Source organism: Oncorhynchus clarkii, chromosome 31, assembly GCF_045791955.1.
Source record: "Oncorhynchus clarkii lewisi isolate Uvic-CL-2024 chromosome 31, UVic_Ocla_1.0, whole genome shotgun sequence".
In the NCBI taxonomy this organism is placed as follows: Eukaryota; Metazoa; Chordata; class Actinopteri; order Salmoniformes; family Salmonidae; genus Oncorhynchus; species Oncorhynchus clarkii.
The window spans coordinates 30,578,567-30,605,379 of NC_092177.1; the positions used below are offsets into that span (position 1 = coordinate 30,578,567).

The 26,813-nt window shown below is 43.9% G+C and overlaps 4 protein-coding genes and 1 non-coding gene across 7 annotated transcripts; 2 read left to right on the forward strand and 3 right to left on the reverse strand.

Moving 5' to 3' along the window:
- Positions 1–149: 149 nt before the first annotated feature.
- On the reverse strand, positions 150–3,223 carry LOC139390592 (ras-related protein Rab-33B-like). Its single transcript, XM_071137813.1, has 2 exons — positions 2,682–3,223; positions 150–2,320 (listed from the first exon to the last, which is right to left on the reverse strand). The coding sequence occupies exons 1-2, from the start codon at positions 2,910–2,912 to the stop codon at positions 1,832–1,834; spliced, it is 720 nt and encodes a 239-aa protein (XP_070993914.1). The 5' UTR covers positions 2,913–3,223; the 3' UTR covers positions 150–1,831.
- Positions 1,557–10,200, forward strand: LOC139390591 (ureidoglycolate lyase). 3 transcript variants are annotated; one of them, XM_071137810.1, is made up of 15 exons: positions 1,557–1,610; positions 3,929–4,057; positions 4,207–4,425; positions 4,719–4,809; positions 5,088–5,164; positions 5,575–5,685; positions 5,809–5,868; positions 6,106–6,262; positions 6,555–6,753; positions 8,557–8,635; positions 8,798–8,890; positions 9,000–9,072; positions 9,179–9,246; positions 9,355–9,485; positions 9,664–10,200. In XM_071137810.1, the coding sequence occupies exons 1-15, from the start codon at positions 1,572–1,574 to the stop codon at positions 9,833–9,835; spliced, it is 1,698 nt and encodes a 565-aa protein (XP_070993911.1). In that variant the 5' UTR covers positions 1,557–1,571; the 3' UTR covers positions 9,836–10,200. The 3 variants fall into 3 exon arrangements, with proteins under 3 accessions (XP_070993911.1, XP_070993913.1, XP_070993912.1); XM_071137812.1 differs by lacking the exon at positions 1,557–1,610 and adding an exon at positions 2,319–2,585; XM_071137811.1 differs by lacking the exon at positions 1,557–1,610 and adding an exon at positions 3,283–3,601.
- Positions 10,008–22,870, reverse strand: LOC139390590 (N-alpha-acetyltransferase 15, NatA auxiliary subunit-like). Its single transcript, XM_071137808.1, has 20 exons — positions 22,614–22,870; positions 20,770–20,854; positions 20,525–20,629; positions 19,879–20,036; positions 19,640–19,774; positions 19,306–19,459; positions 19,040–19,159; positions 18,779–18,874; positions 18,558–18,664; positions 18,377–18,449; positions 18,127–18,296; positions 17,843–17,995; positions 17,601–17,729; positions 17,266–17,479; positions 12,462–12,655; positions 12,114–12,222; positions 11,918–12,016; positions 11,580–11,723; positions 11,377–11,474; positions 10,008–11,207 (listed from the first exon to the last, which is right to left on the reverse strand). The coding sequence occupies exons 1-20, from the start codon at positions 22,665–22,667 to the stop codon at positions 10,995–10,997; spliced, it is 2,610 nt and encodes an 869-aa protein (XP_070993909.1). The 5' UTR covers positions 22,668–22,870; the 3' UTR covers positions 10,008–10,994.
- LOC139391262 (small nucleolar RNA SNORA18) lies at positions 12,297–12,430 on the reverse strand. The gene has a single exon (XR_011629578.1). It is a non-coding gene; the product is annotated as a small nucleolar RNA SNORA18 (small nucleolar RNA).
- A 421-nt stretch (positions 22,871–23,291) lies between the features above and the next one.
- On the forward strand, positions 23,292–24,893 carry LOC139390750 (NADH:ubiquinone oxidoreductase subunit C1). Its single transcript, XM_071138094.1, has 4 exons — positions 23,292–23,511; positions 24,184–24,287; positions 24,472–24,547; positions 24,757–24,893. Exons 1-3 carry the CDS (start codon positions 23,466–23,468, stop codon positions 24,529–24,531), a joined length of 210 nt encoding a protein of 69 aa, XP_070994195.1. The 5' UTR covers positions 23,292–23,465; the 3' UTR covers positions 24,532–24,547; positions 24,757–24,893.
- The last annotated feature ends 1,920 nt before the right edge of the window (positions 24,894–26,813 follow it).

The window sequence follows — 26,813 nt, forward strand, 5'->3', positions numbered from 1 at the left end:
ACAACGAGGTGTTCCACCATCACAACAACCCTGAAGTGGTAATACCCTGACAGCTCCCACAAACGATCAACACAACAATAGTTGAACTCTTTAACTCCCCCATCCCACAGATAAAAGAACATGTCGACCTGAAATGACATACATTGCGCTGAAATGTTCAGGATGCTTTATTGCAAGGTTACACATAACATTTCTAATGTAATCCATAAACCATTGCAGGAATTATTTCCTGAAGTGATCAGTCTCGTTAAAATAAACAGTGTCTTTCTCAAACAGACATACCTTTGTATCAAATAGCCCAAATAAAATGAACAGAAAAAAAATAATTGATTAACCTGAAATGACAAATTAACGACACAGAGCACTAACAGAACACATCAAAAACACAAATATTTAAAGCACATGTAAGCAAAACAAGAGTGCAAGGCAATTGATAAAGCCTACCATTTCCCCCCCCCCTGCCTAGTTCTATAGACCAATCTAAGGGCAACAGGTCAGAGAGTGAATATCTTTTACTTGAACTGTATCCTGAGAAAAGGCTATCTAAGCCCACAGTACTTTAGCGCAGCTAATTGTTGTGTTGACATACTGTGGGGTGGCATCTGTTCTCTGCTGGCTAAAAACGGTAATTATACGACAAGACTTCCAGGTTATCTGACATACAGTACATAAACACCAACTGTCTTCATTAGAGGGTCATTTCACTGGTGGGGGGTTTCTTTGCAACTGTCCCATGTTCAAAGAAGCAGGTCTCTTAGCTAAGGTTCAACGGCAACAATACAGGTAATCAATCTCCTCACCACTACTTTTGACACATTTTACAGGCTTGTTGTAAAGATAAAGATACCCATGCATTGATAGCAGTTGTCATCATGACTTTGCCAAAGCAGATTATGAAGAGGGAATGATGACGAGTCTTGCCCCACATCAACAGTGATCTCATCAGGCGGAGTGGTTCGTGCAGCATCACACTGTGCTGCACTCACAGTACTGAACTGATCTGATCTAATGTTGTGCCACACATCCTTCTCACAAACACACGTAAAACGATGCACCACAGGACCAGCTGTGATCCAAACGCACAAAGCAATGGTGACGATAGTGAAGGCCTTTGGGATGACATCATAGGGTAGAAAACATGTTACAGTTAGAACAGATTTAAGATACATTGGTATTTTTTTGTATATTGTAATAGTTGTTTTATAGAAGTTACTTATGCAAGACATGCTACAGAAGATCATAACTTAGCTTAAGAAAACTTTTGTATATTGTGGGACTTGCGTAGGGGCACAATTATAAACCCGATGGATGGGTATTCTGGTACAGAAACGCCTGAGTGAGGTGTATTGATATTGCCCGCTGTATACTCTGAGGTGTGTGTGTGTGTAAATTGAATATGTTGTACATCAATCTGGCCAACAGTTTTCTAGCTCAAACACAGTTCAGTGGAACCCGTCAACAAGATTCACTTCAAACAAGTTCCTTTTTATCCTTAGCTTTCCCAGGTCACTGAGATGTTTACCATATGATGACAGTGCTAACACCGTCAGGACTACCTCCTAACACAGAACATGTGTGTGGTAACACACAGTCAAGGTGGAGCACAGGAGGTGAGTGAAATATGTGTTGACAAAGACTGAGGGCACCTAAACTCTTGTAATATGATGACATCACCCCATCTCTCAGGTGGCCACACATCCACTTAAATAATAAAAAGGTGCTTAACTGTTAGGGGGGGGGGGATCTACCCTGATATTGGAAGTAGAGGAATCTACCCTGATTCCTATATCTCCCCACAACCTTCTTCTCTTGCTCCCCCCAATACTCTATCTCAGCACATGCAGGCCCAGCTCGCCTTCTCCTCGCCCTCGTCCCTTCCCCTCGTCAGGGTCACCGTGTCCCCCCCGGGCGGCTGGCTCAGTATCAGTGGCTTCTGGGACTTCAGCTTGTGGGCTACCGTCATGAAAATGGCCTCCACGTGATCACTGTTACCATGGCTACCGTCACCATGGCCATTGCTGCTGGGGTTCTTGGCAGATGTCTCGAACAAGGGCATGGAGTGGGCGTCAGCAAACTGCTGGGCCAAGTCTGTGCCCACCTGGACAGAGTTCTGCAGGTCACACTTGTTCCCAACCAGGATCCTCGGGACTTCCTGGCCCAGAGCGTGCTGCTTACACTCCTCGATCCAGGCCGGGAGGCTGCGGAAGCTGGCGGCACTGGTCACGTCGTACACGAACACCACAGCGTGCACGTTGCGGTAGTAGTGCTGCACCATGCTCTTACGGAAACGCTCCTGGCCTGCCGTGTCCCATAGCTGAACCTGGAGGGAAAAGTCAAATGAACACACTCTGAACAGCTTCTTTATGGAATGTTGTCAGTCTCCAAGGAAATGAAATACAGTACCTAGATAGACCTTATATTCACTGTGAGTTTGCCAGAGGATGAACTGAACTGTAATATGTATGATTCTGCAGAGGGCAGTCAGCGCACCAGACAGATAGTTTTCTCTTCTGCCACTGCCCTTGAGATGATCAAAGACAAGAGACGTTTGAAATTGATGCCACAACAACTCCAACGTGGATGAGGTAGACTGCATTTATATGTCAATTGTTTCCAGGTTGTGTTGTTTTGGAACAACCCAAACAATCATTTCACTTGTTTTATGTAATCTATCTATTCACCTTGATTTTTTCGCCGTCAATCTCGATAAGTTTCTCCCGAAAGTCCACCCCGATCGTGGCCTCGGTTTTCTCCGGAAACTTGCCCGCACAGAATTGGTAGGTTAGGCATGTCTTGCCCACACCGGAGTCCCCAATCACGATGATCTTGAAAATCCGCGTCCGTGGTGGCGGAAGATGAGACGAGACAGTCAGCGAACTAGTGAATTCCGTCGACGACTCCACACTTGCCATATTGTTTGGTTATTGATTATCGAGGATATGCTAGCAAACTACAGTAGCTGCCTAGCTAACGTTAACCCAGAGCTGTTACGGCTTGCAAAACCGCGTCTCCGCCAATGCTAGCTGGATGAGCTGTCAAAATGAGACAAGCAATCTCGCCCAATACAAATGGAATTAGACATTCGTGACAAATCTGTAACCTCCAAATATAAACATATGACCATGCATTAGTTTTGGAATAACATTCTCAGGTTGCTACTTTAAGCATCCTTCTAACTCCTTCCCCGCCCTGCATTACATTTGAAGCCACGTACAACATCGACAGAAAACACAACTCTCGCGAGAGGTAACCAAGAAAATGAAAGACGCTGTGGATTGGATCAGATTCGACACGAGGGTCGTTGCTTACAACTGCAGCCCGCGTCCCAGCTCCCTACCGAGCCCAGTCAAAACACTAAAATAAGCATTACATGGGAATATCACAGAAGTGAACTGCAGTACTAAATCTCTTCCAAATACAATTTGAATCAAATAGGAATAGGTATTCAGACTTTTGATAATATCTCGAACGTGTGTCAGCACTTTAAAATCCTGTTAACGTTTTAGAAAGTGGATTTTAACCTTTACCTAAAACAAACAACGGTTAGTGGTGCACCTTACCAAAGTCCACTTCAGTAGTGTAAAAAGGCATCAACATGTCCGTGAGTACTAATTCCCCCCTATTACAATTTGTTCAAATGTTGTTTGTTAAAATGTTGTAACATTATCTTTATTGTCATGAGGGGTGAAAGTTCACACATTTCCGCTCTGTCCTGCTAGTTTTATGGAAGTTAAGCTGCAGTGCTTTTTTGATCCATGTAAACTTGTGTTTGTAACATTCTTATCTATAGACAGTCAGTAACCAACTAGACATATTCATGTACAGCGTACAGTACTTCATGAAAACGGTCATGTCCCAGTTGATTGATGATTTCTTTGCATAGAGTTGAGGCATGTTATTGCAATTGTAATAACTCTATGGCCCACAGGATCCTATAACCATGGAGCTAGAGCCCTCTCCCCCAGGGTTGGAGGCTGAGTATCGAACCATCTTTACCGCAGGCTCCCTGGTCTTCCTACAGGAACTGGTCTCAGCATTTGATGAAGAGGTCGACAAGGTAGGTCAAAAAAAGCACTAATACATTGTTCCAAATATTTTTGTTTTCTCTAGGCCTACTTGTTGACAAACTAAGTGATCAGTGATCACGAAAAAATATACAGTATATCAACCTAGTCTAATACAGTATGTGTCTTTCTATCGTATAAGATCCTGAGGCTTAGAATCTCCAGGAAGACCCACCTGGACCTGTCAGGTGACCTACCTGGGTTCTGTGAGGTCACAGCCCCCGTAAGAAGCGACCCTAGCTGGAGGGTCCGTCCAGTCCCCCAGAGGCTGCAGAGGAGACATGTGGATGTGGGGGACCTGGCCCCCTGTGACACCCAGCGCTTCATTCAGGCCCTCAGTTCCCCTGCACAGGGCCTACAGGTACACAATGGGGCTTACAGGTAAAGGATATTCAGGGGTCAGATTTAGCCAATTAGCCTTGTTTGACACGTTGTTGAATGTAACATACAAGTAACATTGTTGAATGCAGAAACAGTCACGTATGTACCCAGTCTAGAATGTTGCAACAAGGCAAGGGATGTTGGATATCAGGAGGCTTTGATATACAAGTTAAAATACGTATAAATCAGGTGATTCTGGATCTGTTGGTGGGCAGAGCATTCCAAAAAAGCCCTCTTCACTATGTAGACGACTGTGTTGTTTTTCTCTTACAGGTTGATTTTGATGATGGAAACTGCCCAACGTACCACAACCAGATAAAAGGCATTTATAATGTTTACCGGGCGGTGCACAATCAATTTCCCAGTGAGTTTATATCCACTCTATTACCCATTACGCACGGTGGGCTCGGTCCAGGGCAGGAAGCATTTTGTTGGCACATATCATCTGAATCTAAACTTATACAGTCTATCTTGATTGTTTAACTGGACTTTATAATATCTTATATTTTAATGACAAACCCTGCATTAGTCGACTTTATAACTTTCCACCATGTTTAAGTAGACCTACAGGTCAGAATATTGTATGAAGACCTACATTATTATTATTCACGTATACGCCCAACTGTTACTGTCCTCCAACAGATGCCCCCAAGATATCCCAGGCTCCTGTTCTGATGCTCCGCCCTAGAGCCTGGAACATGGTGGAACACAACATGATGGTATTGAGTTCCAACTTCAACACTCTGATGTCCAAATTCATCTCAATACCCCAGTTTACATGCATACAACATCTGGATTGGCTGAAAGTGTAGAGCCATCCAAATGATCATGTTATGTCTACAACCATCATCTGGGGTGCAACTTTGGTTTTAGAAGTGGTGGGGACATACACAAAAAAAATATATATATATTTATATAGTAAGAAAAATACTCAGAAAAGCCTACCCGATAGCTCAGAGGCATCCGCATGGTCCTAAAGCACACCCTTGCACCCTTTGTATCACATTCCAATGATAAAACTGGGGGGGACATGCCCCCCCCCATTCCCAGTGAATGTTAGCCCCTGACCATCACCTTATTTTTGTGTGGATGATATTTCAGCAGCGCTGATTCATTTGTGTGTATGCAGGTTAAAGGCAAAGAGGTGCCGGGGCCGCTGTGTGATTTCGGCTTCCTCATGTTCCACTGTGGCAAGCTGTTGTTCGACAGCGAGAGTGGGCCATTTTTCTACCTTTCCAAAGTAAGGCTATGGTAGATAGCTGTGCTGTTAGAATAGCAAATAGGATTGACACGATCTGGTATAAAAAAACAAACTCTCCACTGCTCTCTCTCTCTTTTCCTCACCACCATCGATGCATGTTAGGTCGAGAGCTACATGGAGGCGAGACTTTGGAACAACATATTCCTCTGGACAGAGCAGAAGGTTTGTAGCATGCCAATATGGTAAAGGTGTGAAACACTTTAGAACAGCATACTTGCTATTTGATTGCTTCTCTGATATACAGTAAATTACTGATCATAAGTAACATTGAATACAAGTGTGTGTGTGTGTGTGTGTGTGTGTGTGTGTGTGTGTGTGTGTGTGTGTGTGTGTGTGTGTGTGTGTGTGTGTGTGTGTGTGTGTGTGTGTGTGTGTGTGTGTGTGTGTTGTATCCTCTAGCTGGGCCTGCCTGTGGGCAGCATAAAGGCAACCGTGCTGATAGAGAATGTGCTGTCAGCATTTGAGATGGAGGAGATTCTGTATGAGCTTAAGGATCACTCCGCTGGACTCAACTGTGGGATCTGGGATTATTCCGCCTCCTTTGTCAACAAGTTTGGTGAGTGACTTCAATCACTCAGTCATATCCTGTCTTTTCCATAGAAACTAAGGGTTTTCATGGGTCTACAAAATGTCTCTATTCTGGCAATGTTGGAGAAGACAGCTTTCAACTTTCAACCATGTTGTTTTTTAGATTGGGACCATTCTGTCCCAAACAGCTCAGTTTAAGCTTATTATAAAACTGAATGCAGCAGCTGTCTAAACATGGGTAATCCCTGGGTATATCTTGATACATCACTGGACTACTAGTTTACAAAAGGTCATCTTAAATTCATATGATTGCCTGACAGGTCACCGAGGGGCCTTCCTGCTCCCTGACCGCAGTAAGTATGTCAACATGGAGAAGCTGTTCCTGCGGAGCTACATGGACCTGCTGGTCCAGACATGTCACCGTAGAGGAGCCCTGGCTACTGGAGGTATGGCAGCCCTGCTGCTGCCTCAGGACAGGGACAGTGCCCCCTATAGAGCAGCCTTGGCCAACGTCACCAGGTGAAGGACATATTCTACACAGTCATCTATACGTCATCTGATATGTACACTTTATGTACAGTACCTGTTAAAAGTTTGGGCACACCGACTCCTTCCATGGGTTTTCTTTATTTTTACTATTTTTTAAAAACTATTTTCTGCATTGTAGAATAATAGTGAAATCATCAAACCAATTAAATAACACAAATGGAATAATGTAGTAACCAAAAAGTGTTAAACATATCAAAATATAATTTATATTTGAGATTCTTCAAAGTAGCCACCCTTTGCCTTGATGACAGCTTTGCAGTCTTGGCATTCTCTCAACCAGCTTCATGAGGTAGCCACCTGGAATGCATTTCAATTAATAGTTGTGCCTTGTTAATTTGTGGAATTTCTTTCCTTCTTAATGTGTTTGAGCAAATCAGTTGTGTTGTGACAAGCTAGCAGTGGTATACAGAAGATAGCCCTATTTGGTAAAACACCAAGTCCATATTATGGTGAGAACAGCTCAAATAAGCAAAGAGAAACGACAGTCCATCATTACTTTAAGACATGAAGGTCTGTCAATCTGGAAAATTTCAAGGACTCCAAGTTTCTTCAAGTGCAGTCACAAAAACCATCAAGCGCTATGATGAAACAGGCTCTCATGAGGACTGCCACAGGAAAGGAAGACCCAGAGTTACCTCTGATGCAGAGGATAAGTTAGTTACCAGCCTCAGAAATCAGAAATAAACTGCACCTCAGAAATGTCAGCCCAAATAAATGCTTCACAGAGTTCAAGTAACAGACACATCTCAACATCAACTGTTCAGAGGAGACTGCGTGAATCAGGCCTTCGTGGCCGAGTTGCTGCAAAGAAACCACTACTATAGGACACTAATAATAAGAGACTTGATTGGGCCAAGAAACAAGGGCAATGGACATTAGACCGGTGGAAATGTGTCCTTTGGTCTGATGAGTCCAAATTGTAGATTTTTGGTTTCAACCGCCGTGTCTTTATGAGACGCAGAGTAGGTGAACGGATGACCGCCGTGTGTGGTTCCCACCGTGAAACATGGAGGAGGAGGTGTGAGGGTGCTTTTCTGTTGACACTTTCAGTGATTTATTTAGAATTCAAGGCACACTTAACCAGCATGGCTACCACATCATTCTGCAGCGATACGCCATCCCATCTAGTATGCGCTTAGTAGGATTATCAGTTGTTTTTCAACAAGACAATGACCCAAAACACACCTCCAGGCTGTGTAAGGGATATTTGACCAAGAAGGAGAGTGATGGAGTGCTGCATCAGATGACCTAACCTCCACAATCACCTGACCTCAACCCAATTGAGATGGTTTGGGATGAGTTGGACCTCAGAGTGAAGGAAAAGCAGCCAACAAGTGCTCAGCATATGTGGGAACTCTTGGAAACTGTTGGAAAAGCATTCCAGGGGAAGCTGGTTGAGAGAATTCCAAGAGTGTGCAAAGCTGTCATCAATGCAAAGGGTGGCTACTTTGAAGAATCTAAAATCTAAAATATATTTTGATTTGTTTAACACTTTTTTGGTTACTACATGATTCCATGTGTTTTTTCATAGTTTTGATGTCTTCACTATTATTCTGCAAGGTTGAAAATAGTAAAAATAAAGAAAAACCCATGAATGTGTCCACATTTTTGACTGGTACTGTATCAATTTCTTGCCTATTTGATCCTGATCTGTTCTGTGTTTTTGGTCATATTACACAACAGCAGTGACGACTGATTGCTCGATTATGATTTCACTGGGCTCCAATTGCACCATTCAGCAAAAATTTTGTTTCTCCCTTTCTCATATTTCAGACTGAAGTTACTGGAGATCAAAGCTGGTGTTGATGGCTTCATGGTGTATGACCTGGGCTTGATAGAGCCCATGCAGAAAGTAAGTCCTTAATGTAGGAATTGTTGAGCTATACCTTTCAAGGAACTGTTGTCTTCTCAGTAAGCATTTCACTGTTAGTCTACACCTGTTGTTTACGAAGAAGGTGACAAATACAATTGGATTTGTCACTCTCCCCACTTTTCTGTATCACTCTCTTCTCAGCTCTTCCAGCTGCATTCTCAGGGTGACAACCAGATGCACCAGCTTAGAGATGACCTCACGGTTACCCCCGACGACCTGCTCTGTATGCCAGCGGTCAGTTACTCAATAACGTTGTGCTACTGTATATGTATACTACACTATGCATCTCTCTGGAATACCATTCCACGTCTCGTGTACTGAACTGCTCTAAACGTTCTTCTAGGGTGGAGTAACCCTGTACGGCTTGAAGTATAACATCGCTGTAGGAATCCTGTTCATAGATGCTTGGCTCAAAGGTGAGAATTCAAGAGTATGCATCATAATGAACCAGCATCCTTATAAGGTTTGGGATGGATATGTGATTGAGTAATGTTGATGTAATGCTCCATGGGTCTCCCCTAGGCAAAGGTCACTTCTTCTACAGGGGACAGGTGGAGGATTCTGCAACTGCAGAAATCTCCAGATCCCAGGTAGGTTCACTTTAGTTTAGGTCATCCTGTGCCGCACTTCCCATTGCAAAAACACATGAGTCCAGGACCCATTTCATGAGAGATGTCTGTGTGGGGTTTTGTGTCCAGGTGTGGCAGTGGATCCGCCATCAGACACAGCTGGAGGATGATAGCAGGGTGGTCACCCGGGGTCTGGTGACAGAGCTGACCCAGGAGGTCATGGGGGAGCTGAAGGTCGTCACACGCTGTCACACTGTCAGGTAGGAGGAGTTGGATAAGAGCACAAGGTTTCCAAGATAACTCAGAACTCAAACATTCTGCATTTCTAGAAGTTTCCTTTGTCTCTGCACTCTTCCCTCTCCTTTGAGCCTCCAATTCTTCCACCCTTCTAGGACATTATTCTGCCGTTCTCTCCTGACTCTTCCCCCCCTCCTCTAGGGAGGAGCAGAGGTTGTTGACAGCTGCAGCCATGTTCCTGGAGGTTGTCCAGAAGAGAGATTTCCCAGAGTTCCTCACCACCTACCTCAACCTGGACCACACCTTCCTCAGCTCTCAAGCCAAAAGGCATGAGGGTGGGGCTGCAGGGGGCGTGCCCAGACCAAAACTCTGAAATCCCTTTCCAACATAGCATGGTATTTACACCCCTCATAGTACCTACGGTGAGCATGTGAGGCAACGTGAGCAAAAGTGTTCCTCTTCAAGACCCTTCAAATAATTTTGAGTGTTTCTTGACAATACTGATCCGGAATCCTTGAATAAAATACAAACTTCTGCAGGAAAAATGGCATCAGGAAATAGCTTTTTATTCAACTTTAGTTATTGATAAGTCCTCTGTGTGTTAGGAGTGGTCTGTGTGCAGAACTCAGTATGATTGACAAACGCCTTTCTCAAAAGAATAAAAGATGGATTGGTAACATTGGATGAGCCTATAACATTTGACCAATAAACAGAAATAAAACCCCAAAACAAACCCCACTAACTGTAGAGTGTCAGTGTGTTTTTGCTTTATCAGGAAGTGGTTTCATGGGACTTTCACATGGGTAAAACTAGGAAGGAAAATACAGAGCGGAAAAGGAAAACAGAAATCTGCACATTTGTCAGTCATACAGCACTCCAGGTGAGCATTGAGCTCTGTGTCTCTGCATTCAGATCAGTCGTGTCCTGTTCCCTCCTGGAGGCCACGCCGGGACCTCTACCGCTGCACCACCTTGTGGCAGAGCAGAGGACTGCTTGAGCTCAGTAGCTGATTAACTGAGTGCATCGCTGCTACGCCTCCCCTGGGAAACAAGTGATGTCTCCTTTTAAAAAGTTCCACCTTTTCATTTTTGGCACTTGCCAGCTCACAGGTAAAACCACAATCCTCCATCACCACCACAATTTATAATCTTTCAATTTTTGCAAATGTTTTAAATTCTTTGTTTTTAATATATAAATTACCTTTAAAAACGTGAGAAGCAGATGCACATACAGGAGAAACACAGGCGTGAAAACACAGGAGTAAAAACCTGACTTAACGGCAGCCACCCTAACACTTTTCTTTTCTTATACAGTTTTATTTTGTTCAGTTAAAGAAGAGATGTCAACAGGGTTTAAAAAAAAAAAAATAGTAAAATGCGCATTTGTTTTTCCCTCCTCTTCGCAGCTCTCTCAGTCCAGGTCAGTGCACTGCAGGGGGCATTCACAAACAACCGTAGCTGGGGTGTTGTTGGCAGACTAGCGGCTGGCAGCTTCTATGCTCCTCCCCTCCCATCCCATCCCTCGCTCCCCTCTCACATGTCGTTGGCCATGTCGTCGTGCTCGCCTGCTGACAGGTCTCCGTTGGCGCTGATGGTGGAGGTGGCGTTGTCCTCGTAGCCAGGGGGCATGAAGGCCAAGGTGTGGGGGTACAGCTTGTTACACGCGGCGCGGTACGCCTCCGCTGCCTTCTGCTGCCCATCGCCGAGATTGCCCTCACGCAGCGCCTCCAGCACATCTGTGCATATCTGACAGGAAAGATAAGGTGTCTTAGACTTGGGTCACACAGACAATTGACATTATTCCTTGCCTTTTTCCCTAATGTTGTTTCTGGTTCAGGTGTGGGACTACTGTGCCAAAGGTACATTTAAATATAACAATGTTGTGCAAGAATTAGTGCAGTGAGTAAGCGCTCACCGTGATGCTTCTCCCAGTGAGGGACTCATCTGGCGCTGTAGCCAGCTCAGAGGCCATCTTGTCAGAGGACGGGTCCAGATAAAACATCATCTTAGCAGCTGCAGGGGGACAACGTGGAACTTTTCAGTTACAAGTTGACAGTGTGTGTGTAGTTATGGTGAAGTCTCATGTGGACTGTTGAGTCAGGTAATGCGGGTACGTACCAGCCACGCGGTGTGGTATAGAGTTGGAGTGTTGGCTCAGGTAGTTCTTGTTAAAGTTCTGGGGGTTGCTCTCCCCAAACAGCCGTGAGATTTCCTGCTTCAAAACAGTCCGCACAGCCTCCGGTAGGTCCTTACTGTCAGACACTGAGGAATACACACAGAATCAGAACATGGTAGAGTTATTTGTACCAAAACACAGACAACTATTCCAGCAACAATCAACATAGGGTTCAGAGACAGATGGCGGTGAGGGTATCTTAAATCCATGGAGTTTGGATGATGACAAGGCCCAACAGCCTGGCCAAATGACAGGTGGCAGAAGCCCTACTAAACTGTACCTCCTTTGAAGAAGCGCACTAGACACTGGTGCAGCCAGGGGTGAGAGGGCTCCATGGAGAATGCTCTCTTCACCGACTGCAACATCAGCAGGTACTTCTCTACGAGAGGGAAAGCAACAGATCGGTTTACATTTTTTTTTTACTAAAGTACCAGATTCTTCGTGTCAGAACGTCAATCAGCTTCTCGTTCCTTTACCTTTCCTGAAGTAGATCTCGAAGGCCAGGAGGTGAGTCTCAATCTTGTTCTTCACCAGGTTTTTCAGGGGGGTTAAAAACTTCACTGCCTCCTCTAGTGGGTTCTCCACCTACAGGGGGAAGAAAACAATGTCATGGGTCTTATCCCCCCAAAAAACTGTTCAGTCTCCTTAGTGTAATTTCACCATGTTCTGCAGTGATATCCCACAGGGCTAATGGCAGTAGCCATGAGGGTAAAGCGAAACCACAGGTTTGTTCTTTGAGGCATTTCCAACGACTAGGGCTCACTGTGAGGAGTCTGTCGGGATAGGCCTCAGTCATTCCTTCATCTTTTACAGGCTACACACACCTTGGCCAGTTTGTCTGGTATGAGCTCCTCCTTTGGTCCTCCGATCTCCTCGTCGTCATCTTCTTTCTTCTTCTTCTGGTTCTTCAGCTGCTTCTCCTTCTCTGCGTTCTTCTTCTCCTCCTCTAGTTGGGCTTTCTTCTGGGCTCGTCTCTGCTTGTTCCTAAGCTTCTTTAGCTCCTTGTCATTCAGGTTCTCTGTGGGACAAGCACCAGCACAGGGACAGACGGGCCAGTGTCATTTCTCTCAGACACTGGGATCATTTACAAATCAAGACACTACACCAATGTTCCCTCTAAGCTGCGCGTGGGCACACAGTAGCCCAAGACTGCTTCGCAGAAGAAATGTCAGCACTCAGAGTTACAAGAGATTTGAGTGATGTTCACTTTCTAGAGCAGTAGTCACCAACCGGTTGATTGAGATCAACTAGTCGATCTCCAAGGCATTCCTAATCGATCATAAAAAAAACGAATGAAAGCCTTGTTCCTATTATTTTTTTTTCCATCTCCGGTTGTTGGCGTTAAGTGCACCAGATTCAGCTGCCCTGCGCGCCGGGCAGGCAAGCTTGCCATTTTGAACCATTTCATGTGTCTGAATGTACAAACTCTGCCTTCCCGGCAGGCCCGGAGAGCAAATCAGGTGCACTATAGGCCTACCGCTGGCCAATCGAATGGCTCAGATTACCGTGTCTGCAGTAACATAGTAGGCATAAAAGAAAGCTACAGGAAAGTTGATACGGTGAGATTTCTTAACATTTAAAACCATGACTAGAGACTCAACGAATACAGCAAAGAGATGCTGTTTTTATGAGAGTTCTTACTCAGCACTGTCAACACTTTTATAAGCTATTAAATCCAAGTTCGTCCTATTCCCACACAGCGCTACAACAAGCACTGCAGCAGTAAATAAAGAGTAGGAAAGTGCAACTCTAGGCTTGCTTTAGTATTAGCGACTTCATAGGAGTAACATGAATTTGTGCATGAGGCAGAAATACTGCGGTGCTACTCGAGATTCGCCATCAGCTGGAAGACGGTGTCCCTTTTTGGTCAGTGTCAGTGGAGGGATGTTGAGAGGCGGACCCTTAGTCGGCTGCTCTCTGACTGACCATCAGATGCTGACGCCATCAGCCCGGTAAAATGAAAATAAAAAGCGAACTATTTAAATGCATGTTCAATCAGCAGTGTCTCACAAATAATATCTATTACCGGTGTGATCATATAGCCTACCTCAAAATGTTGTACATAATTTTTCAAAAATGGCCCGACCAACAATGCATTGGCAGACTCAGAAAAGATTGGTGACCACTGTTCTTCAGGTTTCCCTGTTAATAACCTCTTGAAGCTAGGAGACACTATTTTAATTTTTGGAAAAATAACGTTCCCAAAGTAAACGGCCTATTTCTCAGAACCAGATGCTAGAATATGCATATAATTGACAGCTTAGGATAGAAAACATTCTAAAGTTTCCAAAACGGTAAAAATATTGTCTTTTAGTATAACAGAACTGATATTGCAGGCGAAAGCCTAAGAAAAATCCAATCAGGAAGTGACTCATGTTTTGAAACCGTTGTGTTCCTATGCACCCCTATTGGCCACTGAAAGGGATATCAACCAGATTCCCTTTTCTACGTATTCCCTAGGGTGTCTACAGCATTTTGACGTAGTTTCCCGCCTTTATGTTGAAGAATGAGCCTAAACGACTACATTGCGTAAGTGGCCAGCTGAGGGCTCTGTGATTCTTGCTTAAAAGACAGAGGTAGTCATTTTTCCTCTCTCCTACTCATACTTCCTCTCTCCTACTGAAAAGCCAATTGTCCCAGTTGATATACACTGCTCAAAAAAATAAAGATAACACTTAAACAACACAATGTAACTCCAAGTCAATCACACTTCTGTGAAATCAAACTGTCCACTTAGGAAGCAACACCGATTGACAATAAATTTCACATGCTGTTGTGCAAATGGAATTGACAACAGGTGGAAATTATAGGCAATTAGCAAGACACCCCCAATAAAGGAGTGGTTCTGCAGGTGGGGACCACAGACCACTTCTCAGTTCCTATGCTTCCTGGCTGATGTTTTGGTCACTTTTGAATGCTGGCGATGCTTTGGTAGCATGAGACGGAATCTACAACCCACGCAAGTGGCTCAGGTAGTGCAGCTCATCCAGGATGGCACATCAATGCGAGCTGTGGCGAGAAGGTTTGCTGTGTCTGTCAGCGTAGTGTCCAGAGCATGGAGGCGCTACCAGGAGACAGGCCAGTACATCAGGAGACGTGGAGGAGGCCGTAGGAGGGCAACAACCCAGCAGCAGGACCGCTACCTCCGCCTTTGTGCAAGGAGGAGCAGGAGGAGCACTGCCAGAGCCCTGCAAAATGACCTCCAGCAGGCCACAAATGTGCATGTGTCTGCTCAAACGGTAAGAAACAGACTCCATGAGGGTGGTATGAGGGCCCGACGTCCACAGGTGGGGGTTGTGCATACAGCCCAACACCGTGCAGGATGTTTCTCATTTGCCAGAGAACACCAAGATTGGCAAATTCGCCACTGGCGCCCTGTGCTCTTCACAGATTAAAGCAGGTTCACACTGAGCACGTGACAGTCTGGAGACGCCGTGGAGAACATTCTGCTGCCTGCAACATCCTCCAGCATGACCGGTTTGGCGGTGGGTCAGTCATGGTGTGGGGTGGCATTTCTTTGGGGGGCCGCACAGCCCTCCATGTGCTCGCCAGAGGTAGCCTGACTGCCATTAGGTACCGAGATGAGATCCTCAGACCTCTTGTGAGACCATATGCTGGTGCGGTTGGCCCTGGGTTCCTCCTAATGCAAGACAATGCTAGACCTCATGTGGCTGGAGTGTGTCAGCAGTTCCTGAAAGAGGAAGGCATTGATGCTATGGACTGGCCCGCCCGTTCCCCAGACCTGAATCCAATTGAGCACATCTGGGACATCATCCACCAACGCCACGTTGCACCACAGACTGTCCAGGAGTTGGCAGATGCTTTAGTCCAGGTCTGGGAGATCCCTCAGGAGACCATCCGCCACCTCATCAGGAGCATGCCCAGGCGTTGTAGGGAGGTCATACAGGCACGTGGAGGCCACACACACTACTGAGCCTCATTTTGACTTGTTTTAAGGACATTACATCAAAGTTGGATCAGCCTGTAGTGTGGTTTTCCACTTTAATTTTGAGTGTGACTCCAAATCCAGACCTCCATGGGTTGATACATTTGATTTCCATTGATAATTTGTGTGTGATTTTGTTGTCAGCACATTCAACTATGTAAAGAAAAAAGTATTTAATAAGAATATTTCATTCATTCAGATCTAGGATGTGTTATTTTAGTGTCCCCTTAATTTTTTGGAGCAGTGTATTATCGAATAGATATTTGAAAAACACCTTGAGGATTGATTATAAAAACATTTGCCATGTTTCTGTCAATATTATGGATATAATTTGTCGTATTTCCGGTGGATTTCTCAACATAACGTGACCAACAAACTGAGGTATTTTGGGTATAAAAATAATCTTTATGGAACAAAAGGAACATTTGCTTTCTAACTGGGAGTCTTGTGAGTGAAAACATCTGAAGATCAAAAGGTAAACGATTAATTTGATTGCTTTTCTGATTTGTGACCAAGCTTCCTGCTGCTAGCTGGACATAATGATATGCTAGGCTATCGATAAACTTACACCAACGCTTGTCTTGCTTTGGCTGTAAAGCATCATTTCAAAATCTGAGATGACAGGGTGATTAACAAAAGGCTAAGCTGTGTTTCACTATATTTCACTTGTGATTTCATGAATATGAATATTTTCTAGTAATATTTTTTGACCGTTGCGCTATGCTAATTAGTGTAGTTGATGACAAATCTCCCAGATCCGGGATGGGTAGTTCCAAGAGGTAGAGTTTTGCTTTACTGTGGCAATTGTGATTAAATCAAAACAAGAGATTTTGTTGTAGGCAGAATGCATCCGAGTAGGATTCTATTGCATTGACGCACTACTCAGCATGTACTCTATGCTACACTGGTCTATTTAAACAGCGGTACAGTAGGCCTATACGCAAATAGATCATTGCCATATGTGGATCTGTGCCATTTACCTTGAACTGGACTGTTTCCAGCATGAGCAGTCATGAATAGATGAGCTTGTTTTGAGATCAAAGCGAGAGCAGCATGTAGCCACGTGTGCACATCTTGTTCATATCCTTTGCTAGTTCGAGTCATTTGCTGACTACAAATTATCTATAACTGGGCTCTTGGTGAGGGATTGCTTCTTACAAGAGCACAAAAAAAAGTATACATTTCTAGACATCTGTGAAAAGCAAGTCAGGTAAAGAGCTTTTTTTCCTCTTAAAGGGGCAGTGTTTAATTTTGAGACAGGATTTGTAAAAAAAAAAATGTAAGTGAAAAAAAGTTACCTTTATTTAACTTATTGACGCAAACCATCCCGTTAGTGGGAATTGCAGAGCGCCACATTCAAATAATATTACTACAAATATTTATATTCATGAAATCACAAGTGCAATATAGCAAAACACAGCTTAGCTTTTTGTTAATCCACCTGTCGTGTCAGATTTTCTAACTTAAAGCGGGTACAGTCTCTTCACAGCAAACGCACGCTGGAAGTTGAACAGAATTTTCACAAAGTTCAAGTTTGTGCTCAGCAGAACTGGAATTTGCTCAGTGCTAAAAAACATTAGAGGGAACTTTGCACTACACCAAACCAAAAACCAGTGTGTAAATCAATCATCAAACAAGCGTCAGTTTGGGGTCTTGCACTCTCACACACACACAATACGTACCGGCGTCCGCCTGGTGTTCCTTGTTGTCGTCGGTGAGTGGGTTGTCGTGCAGGCCGAGGTAGATCTGAATGGCGGTGCGGGCAGCTTTGTAATAGAAGGGGTGCATGCGCAGCACGTCCTCCAGCTTGAGCAGGTCCACATAGGATCGCAGCGTCATTTTCCTCATGCAGTACGTGTGGAAGTCGAACTGGTCGTCTGTGATCTCCACAAAATGCTAATGGGACACATGGATATGATGAGGCAATCCAACCACTGACCAGACCTGTACTACCACTGGGCCATCTATACAGGTTTAACCCCCGTTAGGGAATCTGCCACCCAGTTAGAAAACTTACCCTCTCGATCTCGTGGCACTTCTTGAGTGCGTCTCCAAACTTGTTCATGGACTTGTAGGCCAGAGCACATTCTGTCTGGTACCACATACACTGCATCTCATTCAGATTCTCTACCGCTGATGCACCCTCCTGAAACACACCGATACCCACAGTTACCACCACACACACACACAAAGGGTTTTAAGGCAACACACAATGTACAGTCTACACATTGACAGCTTAACACACAAACACTGACTGACCCTTGTGAACTTGGAGCACATCTCCTCTGCCTCTTTGACCAGGCCGGCCTTCAACATGTACTTGGCACACTTTGAGTTGATGAAGCGGTCAGCAGTGTCCAGAGCCTGGGCCTCATCCATCCACCTGGCTGCTTCCTTTATGTTACCTGCATGCTAGAGACAAATATAGAGAGAGAGAGTGTTACACTGTTACACTTCACTATAATGACATGTCTAGAAAATGTGTGCCTTGAGGAACAATTCTACGGATGCGGGGGTGCTCTCAACGGCTGTGTGTGGGTTACCTTGTATATTTTGGCCTTGATGAGGAACAGTTCTATGAGCGTGGGTGTGCTCTCGATTGCTGTGTTGATGTAGTCCAGGGCTAGCGTCTGCTGGCCCACGTGGTCAAAGTGCTGAGCCAGGAAATACTGGACCCACAGCAGAGTGGTGGGGGGCTCCTCCTTACCGTCATCTAATACACACACCATAATTAGAGATTCTAATATGGTTCCTTTTAGATTTCATAAAACATGAAAATCTGATCGCACTCACCACTTTGATTGAACTTTCGACAGCTTTTCAAACACGTCTCATATCCAACCACTAATTCTTCAATGATGGACAACTACACGGAGAGGAACAAGCAAACACAAGATCACCCTGACATCTCAGTCCAGGCATGTTACTTCAGTGACTTGCTGGAGCCTACGGAATGGCAGTAGTTCTCCCTCACCTTCTCCTTGTCGTGATACAGGGACTTCAGAGTGGTGAAGACGGGCGGACAGCCTTTACTGAAGTTCATCCTCAGATAGCAGTCCAGACATTCACGGAACTTCTCACCTGAAAAGAAAACAAGAAGTGAATGGAGCTCCTCAACACCCCATCCTCCGGTGTTCCACAGACCACGTTTCAATGTTAAACAGTAATAGTAGTGATAATGGCTTATTTATGTACCTGTTAGGAAGGTGAGAGGCAGCCTCCGGGGAACAAGTCCTTTGGGATACTTCACCCACGCCTCCTCATAGAGCTTCTGCCTCTCCTCTATGCAAGCTGGGAACACAAGAAGCCAACAGTCAGAGCATGCCATTCATACGGAGATTCAAATCTGGTCAGAGAATCTACCAAACACATGTAGTGAGAGGACCCATGCTAAAGAGGGGACCAGAGAGGGTCCAGTGGGAATGGGGTGGGTAGCAGTGAGGGTTTAAAGGATACCTGGTTTCAGTGCTTTCTCCAGACCCTGGTAGTAGGCCCAGTTCTCAGGGTTCCTCTCCTGGAGTTGTCGGTAGACCTCAGTGGCCTCCTCCGAGCGGTCTAGCTGCAGTAGCAGCTCTCCTAAGCAATAAATAGGTTCACATGAATCACATGTTATACATAGATCTACAAACACAACCCTACACTCTCACACACTTTAGGATTAAAACACCCAATACACACTTTCACATGCACTTTCACCCCTTCTCTCGCTCACACACACACACCTCGTGTCTCCTCCACAGCAAGCTTGTCACAGATCTGTTTCTCATAGGTGGTGAGGTGCTCCAGTGCTTCCTTGAACAGCCCCGCCTCCCTGAGCACCTGGTTCTGGTACAGCAGCAGCTCACTGTACTCATAGTCCACTTTGTCTGGTGACGTCTGAAACACAGCACCACCCACCACATTTACTGACACAGGCAGTGACCAATCGGGTGTACTGATCCATGCAGGGTGACCAATCAGAAAAATGTATACAGATGAGTGATACAGGAACTCTACAGAGCACCCAATGAGAATTATTCGACTCAAAAACACAGAGGTCAAAGAGGTCAAGCTCACCTGTTGCGTTTTGCGAAACTCTTCAACGATCTTGGCGGCCATCTCAAAGTCCTCCAGCAGGTGGTAGGCCACGGCGTAGCCGATCCATGAGGCCCTCTGCGCGGGACGCAGCTGCAGGAGCTGATAGCGGGTCTCCTGCAGAGAGAGAGAGCGTAACAGAATAATTATTATACACAGCAGGAGCTCATACTTATGAGTGGAGACATGCGTGCGCACACGGTCCGTCTCTGGGTCCTCACCCTGTAGCCCTCCAGGTCTCTCATCTGGATTTGGAGAAGAGAAAGGTCCCTGAGGATCTGCAGGTTGTCCTTGTCCCACTTCAGAGCATTGCGGTAGCATTTGATGGCCTCGTCGTACTTCTTATCCGACCGCTGCAGCAGACCGTACACATGCCAGCCTGGGAGAGCAAAGGTTAAGGAGGCAAAACAACAGACTACACACACACTAAACCAGGGGTAGGCCATCATTGTAAATAAGATTTTCTTCTTATTAACTGACTTGCCTAATAAAAAAAAATATATACAAACCTCAGAAATTAAATCCCTCGCTAAAACACCCCATTTGGAGGACTACTAAAAACACATAACTACATTTCAAAGCAAAAAAGAAAGCTAATACTCATGGTGACAAATGAAAACAGTGAACCCTGTATTAATGCAACCAAGCCTATATTATTAGATGTCACAGTAACAGTCAGAGCCTATCTAGCACGCTCCCATTCCCTGCCTGGATTATGTGCAGTAGACATGGCGTAGTAAGGGCTTGTGGGATGGAGTCAAAGGTTTGGGCTTATTATGATGTCGAGCTTTTGGTGAATGTCTTCCCGCCTCCGACTAGGAGGTTCATGTGAACCCTCACCTCATTAGCCCTAGTATAAAAGGATACAGACATGGCTCTTGAGGTCGTTGCGCAGGCCTCGTCTCACCAGCTCGTACGCATCCTCCTTTTTCCCCAGACAGTTCAGGGTCAGTCCCTTCATCGCCAGCGTCTCTGAGGGACAGATGAGGGAGAAAAGGAACTAGTGTCAAGTCACAGCCAAAACACTTAATTAGGCCAAGAAATGAATTACCAACACTGATGTTCCAACCACCGAAAGATAAGTGAGTAGTGGCTGTTGAAGCAGGCCTTACCTCCATGCTCGGCGAACTTTGGGTTGGAGAGGATCTGTTTGCAGAACTTGAGTCCATTTCTGTACTGCTTGTGCTCATAGCATCTCTGCAACAGGGGAGAGGTGTGTTGTCATCAAGGTTTTTGCAAAGCCTGTTCTTAGAGTTCAGATCTGATGAATCACCCAAATACATAGTTACAAATAACACTTTTGGGTAGGTTGTCTGGTGATACCACCCTGCCAGCAAGCAGGGACAGTAGCTCACCACAACCCAATACAGTAAGTATTATCTTGATTGATTGGGTCTGAAAAAACATCTAGCTTTGTGTGAATGTGTGGTCGGTCAGGTGGGTGATGAGATGCAGTGATTAGAGAACCAGTCAGACGTAGATTCCTATCTGCCTGGGTCAGCACAGTGTGGCCTAGCACCTCAGTGATCAGCCTGCCAATTCCCCGCATAACGCTAATACCCGGGAATCCACACTGGCATAGGGAGAAGGCAGGGGCTCCAAGGAAACTGAGGAGCATTCAACACAGCAACTAAAACAAACGTTTTCAGAATGTTGTACAGAACGTTAGAGGCTCTGAGTGGAAACAGACAATTCACATCTACACAAAACACACTTGTGGTAAGCATTTACAACCTTGCGAGCTCTACTCAAACAGCATTGGCCAATGAATTACTATTATATTTGCAGAGTAAAGTAATGCAAGGAACTAAGGTAAAGAAATGTTTGCCTTGCATCAGAGTGGATTTTTTCTTCTGCAGAGAACCAACCCTGTAGAAATATATTCAGTAATGTACTTTCCTCAATATACATAATTGCTCAAAAATATATGAGTATACTTATGAATAAACATATGTTGGCAACTAATCTGAAAGTTTATATCCAACACTGTAGATGTGGCTTACTTGTATTTGCAGGCCTAGAGAAATGCCGAGCTATTGACACAACCTAACTTCGCCAATAACACCAACATTGTTAAACACCATGTCCAGAAATAGGAAATGGTTGTGTGAATGGTGCTCAATATTCAGCAAAGTAGACTAAACGTGTGCACTTTAGCTGGTATGATAGGAAGCTAATTGTTTATAATTAGTTCCCATATGATATGTGATTCAGTAAAGCGTGAGTGACAGCTAGCTGGCTGGGTAGCTAGGTTGTGTTAGCTAACTGCAATCTGTGGTAAAGGATTGCAATACTTAACATACCGCTGTTTGCAGTAATATCTTTGGGGACAACACTGCACATACGTTGAGCATGTTAAATGTAACGCCTATCTAGCTTCATAGCTTGTTATAGTTTCTCTTGTTGCTAAAATGCTGAGTAATGATGAAGTACCTGTGCGGTTGGTGTAGAATGAGCGTGCAGCGAGCTAGCTTCCTACGTTAGCCAACTTATCTAGCCGTAGCTAGCAAACGTTCCTTGCGAATCATGTTCTGGAGCAAAGTCATGCGTTTATTTTGAACCAGTCCGCTACAACAAACTGATACAACATATAACAAGTTATTGAGTTTACTCGCTTGTTAGCCATCTTTCATTGTAACTAGCTAGTTAGTAAACGGTGTAAAACTGAAATCGCTAACTAACAAGCTAATGATGACAATCAGGCCATTCCGAGTGCCTCGCCACATACTAGCCCACGAGTTAGCTATAACGTTACAATCGTTGAGAGAGTGATGGAAGGAACAACATATGTCAACTAACGATACAACATGAATACATGCTGTTTTATTTCAAATCGAATCAACGCTAGCTAGCTACTGGTCATGTAGAGTAGCTACTGTAACGTGCGCAAGTTAGCTAGCTTGCTATATTTAGCAAGTTAGCTAACGTAACTAGCTAGCGGCAGCTAGGTACTTACCAATATTCTCTTGAATAGAGCATTCTCCTTCGGCGGTAGAGTAATTGAGGGCATTCTGTAATCTGGCTACTCTTCTGTAGCTTCGCGCATGAATCAGAATCGAAGTTTCCTCTCTCTCTCTCCCCTCTCGGTCTCTTCGAGTCAAAGCTCCCGGAATTGTCTCGCTCTCTTTCGGGCTCTTCTTTCTCACGTGGTGACAGCCAAGGCCCCCTTCAGACCAAAATGGCCGCCTTCTCCTCCGGGTCAAGCTGCTCTCTGGGTCTGTGTGCGTTCTGCTGCTGTACCGTGCAAAATTGTCAAACTGAAAAGTCAGAAATGTAATCAATCAACAAAAGACAATTATGGAAGGGGACGTGTTATAGTGCATCACTTCGGTTCTGCAATAGACGTGATGTGAAATATATTTTTCTCTGTTCTCATAATTCCAATCTTGGGTTCTCCAGAGCTAGCTACATGGCACCGTGCCCAGCCCCAGACAGAAATAATTTTAAAAAATATATGAATTAGATAAGATTACAGTCCATTTCCGTAGCAATTAGCCATCATTGCAGCATTGTCATAACTGTTATGTGGTTTGCATTATAGACGTAAAAACATTACATTTGCATCATAGTCGTAAAAACATGACATATAGAAGTGAATATGTTATTGCAAAATTTTACTGTAAATGGTTCGAGTGTGTACTTTATTTTAGGAACACTGAGCCTTTCATCTCTAAATAAAATCATCCCTCTTTTTTAAAATCTATTATTCTGTGATCATTTCAAATTCTACTCCACTGGACAGGGCACATAGTCGATCACAGCTCGTCACGAACCGATTTCGGATGAGGGAACAAATTCTGTGGCTAAAATGACACTAAATCGTTTATTACTACGGGCAGCAAGCGCCAGCAAGAGTAAGTAAATAAAAAGGAAACAGGTGTATAATTTGTGTAATAATCCTTTATATATATATATATACTTAAAAAAAAACGTTAACCTTGCGAGAAGACTGGCTATCGGGCTGTTTTGAGGCCTGACCTTAGCTTAGCTAGCTAACATTAGCCAATGTCAATAGCTAACGTTATTTTAGCAAGGTTAGCGTAACTGTCTTGACTAAGTGAAGTACTAAGTTATATGGCAACATTCATAGCCATTCACAATTTAATAACACTGCAATTGACATGAAAACACAAAGTAGCTGTATTCAGATGGTTGAATGTGCTATCTAGGTATAGTAGCTAAGTGACGTTAGGTTACTAGTAGTCTACTAGTTAATTAGGTATTATTAGCTACCTGGGATGTAATCATTAGTCCAAACACAGAATTTTCGTGCACGATAATTACCTCACGAATGATTGTATTATGGAGATAAAGAGAGACAAATCTGTCAACCTAGTATTGGTGTAGTCTACAATAATGTATGCACAATTTGTGACTAACTTGACACTTGTGGGGTCTCTATTGGGAGTCAGCAAGAACAGACTCATACAGTAACAACTGAAGCATTACAACCTCACAACTATTTATGTTGAATTGCCAGTCAGTCAAATGCTGATTATTAATCTCATTGTCCTTTTATCTTGCAGTTGGGAGTCGGTCTGCGTTTACCGCAGCAAAGCCAGATCACACCAACCCCAACTGGCTGCGTGTGGGCCTAGCGTTCGGGACGTCCGCTTTCCTCTGGGGCCTGGTAATGACTGCTCACCTCCTCTATTGGGGGTTACACACAAAACATAAGATTACTTAGTTAGCCTACTGATATTTGTAAATTTGTCCCCTGATTTCCTTTCACAATACTGCAGAACATTGTTTGGATTTTTGAATGCAGTCCAGGATGAATGCCAAACTATAGAGGTTATTTTTTTCATCTGCAGCTCTTCAAACAACACAGCACTGATGTGCATGAGTACAAAGTGAGGAATGGCCTGGAATGAATCGCTATGACAACATGTGAGTCTTACCCTCTTCAAGTCTCCCTCAGTTTAGTAATTTCAAAGGTAATGCATGTGGGACTTTCAAGAATTAGGATGTTGTGATGTTCTAACACTTGTAAAAATGTCTGCTGTTTGAATTCAGATTGTTGTTCTTTCGATTTATTATATTACAAAAGAAAAACATGACAGCCTAATGTTTTTGTGATTCATTATTATGCTTTGCAGGACTATTTCGTGGATCCATCAGGGTGATCTGAATATGTCTTCACACTTTTTTTTCCTTCTGTATTTTTATTTTGTTTTAATGATCCCATGTCCTGGGCATAATATCTAGTTCTATGTGTAATAAAGAGATTACTGTATTTACATGTGTCCTTTTATATAAACCCATATTTTAATAATTTGGTGGGTGCTTATTTCTCCTATTTCACACGTGTGTATTAATATGCATTTGTGACTTGGAAATGTGTTTTTTGCATATCCCACTCCCTGATACACAATTGAAGAAGGGGGTCGATATTTTCCCTTACACCATACTATTTTTAAGATATAGTACATACCAATACACAGGGAAAGTATTCAGACCCCTCAACTTTTTCCAAAATGTTTTTATGTTACAGCCTTGTTCTAAAATTAAATTGTTTTTTCCCCCTCATCAATCTACACACTACCATGACAAAGAAAAAACAGGTTTTTAGAAAGGTTTTGCTAATTTATTAAAAATAAACTGAAAGCCCACATTTTCCTAAGTATTCAGACCCTTTACACAGTACTTTGTTGAAGCACCTTTGGCAGCCATCTCAGCCTCAAGTCTTCTTGAGTATGATGCTACATGCATGGCACACATGTATTTGGGGAGTTTTTCCCATTCTTCTCTGCAGATCCTCTCAAGCTCTGTCAGATTGGATGGGGAGCATTGCTACAGTTATTTTCTCTCAGTTAATGTCTCTAGAGATGTTCAACCACTGGCTGGTCTCTGGCTGGATACCAATTGATTTGTATTTTACCTTTATTTAACTAGGCAAGTCAGTTAAGAACAAATTCTTATTTTCAATGACGGTCTAGGAACAGTGGGTTAACTGCCTTGTTCAGGGGCAGAATGACAGCTTTTACCTTGTCAGCTCGGATTCGATCTTGCAACCTTTCGGTTACTAGTCCAATGCTCTAACCACTAGGCTACCTGCCACCTCTGGCTGGAGACCAATACACAGATACGTACACCATCAGGGTGATCATTGAAATACAGGAAATAGATGCCTTATTGATATGGTGCTCGAGAATACTGTAGATGGCAGCTCTGTAAAACCTGCTGTATTCATGGTGCGGATGCTTGCATGCATGTGTCTCACATCAGTAGACGGTGTCTAGGCCAGTGGTGTAAAGTACTTAAGTAAAAATACTATAGAGTACTACTTAAGTCGTTTTTTGGAGTATCTGTACTTTACTATTTAAATTTTGGAAAACTTTTACTTCACTACAGTCCTAAAGAAAATATTGTACTTTTTACTCCATACATTTTCCCTGACACACAAAGTGCTCATTACATTTTGAATGCTTAACAGGACAGGAAAATTGTCAAATTCACGCACTTATCAAGAGAACATGTGGTCATCCCTACTGCCTCTGGCCTGGCGGACTCGGTAAACACAAATTCATCTTTTGTAAATAATGTGTTGGAGTTATTATCATCATTATTTCTACTTTTACTTTTGATACTTAAGTATATTTTAGCAATCACATTTACTTTTCATACTATGGGGGTACCACAGGGTTCAATTCTCGGGCCAACTCTTTTCTCTGTATATATCAATGATGTCGCTCTTGCTGCGGGTGATTCCCTGATCCACTTCTGGCCCTTCTTTGGACACTGTGTTAACTAACCTCCAAACGAGCTTCGATGCCACACAACTCTCCTTCCATGGCCTCCAACTGCTCTTAAATGCTAGTAAAACCAAATGCATGCTTTTCAACCATTCGCTGCCCGCATCCGCCCGCCCGACTAGCATCACGACCCTGGACGGTTCTGACCTAGAATATGTGGACAACTACAAATACCTAGGTGTCTGGCTAGACTGTAAACTCTCCTTCCAGACTCATATTAAACACCTCCAATCCAAAATCAAATCTAGTATCAGCTTTCTATTTTGCAACAAAGCCTCCTTCACTCATGCCGCCAAACTTAACCTAGTAAAACTGACTATCCTACCGATCCTCGACTTTGGCGATGTCATCTGCAAAATAGCTTCCAATACTCTACTCAGCAAACAGGATGCAGTCATCAC

Bases quoted from the DNA above. Each gene is read 5' to 3' on its own strand.
- LOC139390591 (XM_071137810.1), top strand. From the start codon at position 1,572: ATGTGTGTGGTAACACACAGTCAAGGTGGAGCACAGGAG. The intron at 5,686-5,808 runs GTAAGGCTATGG...GATGCATGTTAG, and splicing joins CATTTTTCTACCTTTCCAAA to GTCGAGAGCTACATGGAGGC. The intron at 8,891-8,999 runs GTCAGTTACTCA...ACGTTCTTCTAG, and splicing joins ACCTGCTCTGTATGCCAGCG to GGTGGAGTAACCCTGTACGG.
- LOC139390592 (XM_071137813.1), bottom strand. From the start codon at position 2,912: ATGGCAAGTGTGGAGTCGTCGACGGAATTCACTAGTTCGCTGACTGTC. The intron at 2,321-2,681 runs GTGAATAGATAG...TTTTCCCTCCAG, and splicing joins TTGACGGCGAAAAAATCAAG to GTTCAGCTATGGGACACGGC.
- LOC139390590 (XM_071137808.1), bottom strand. From the start codon at position 22,667: ATGCCCTCAATTACTCTACCGCCGAAGGAGAATGCTCTATTCAAGAGA. The intron at 20,037-20,524 runs GTATCCTTTTAT...TTGCTCTCCCAG, and splicing joins CGACCTCAAGAGCCATGTCT to GCTGGCATGTGTACGGTCTG. The intron at 11,475-11,579 runs GTACGTACCCGC...GTCCCCCTGCAG, and splicing joins TATACCACACCGCGTGGCTG to CTGCTAAGATGATGTTTTAT.
- LOC139390750 (XM_071138094.1), top strand. From the start codon at position 23,466: ATGACACTAAATCGTTTATTACTACGGGCAGCAAGCGCCAGCAAGA. The intron at 23,512-24,183 runs GTAAGTAAATAA...TTTATCTTGCAG, and splicing joins GGCAGCAAGCGCCAGCAAGA to TTGGGAGTCGGTCTGCGTTT. The intron at 24,288-24,471 runs GTAATGACTGCT...TTTCATCTGCAG, and splicing joins CCGCTTTCCTCTGGGGCCTG to CTCTTCAAACAACACAGCAC.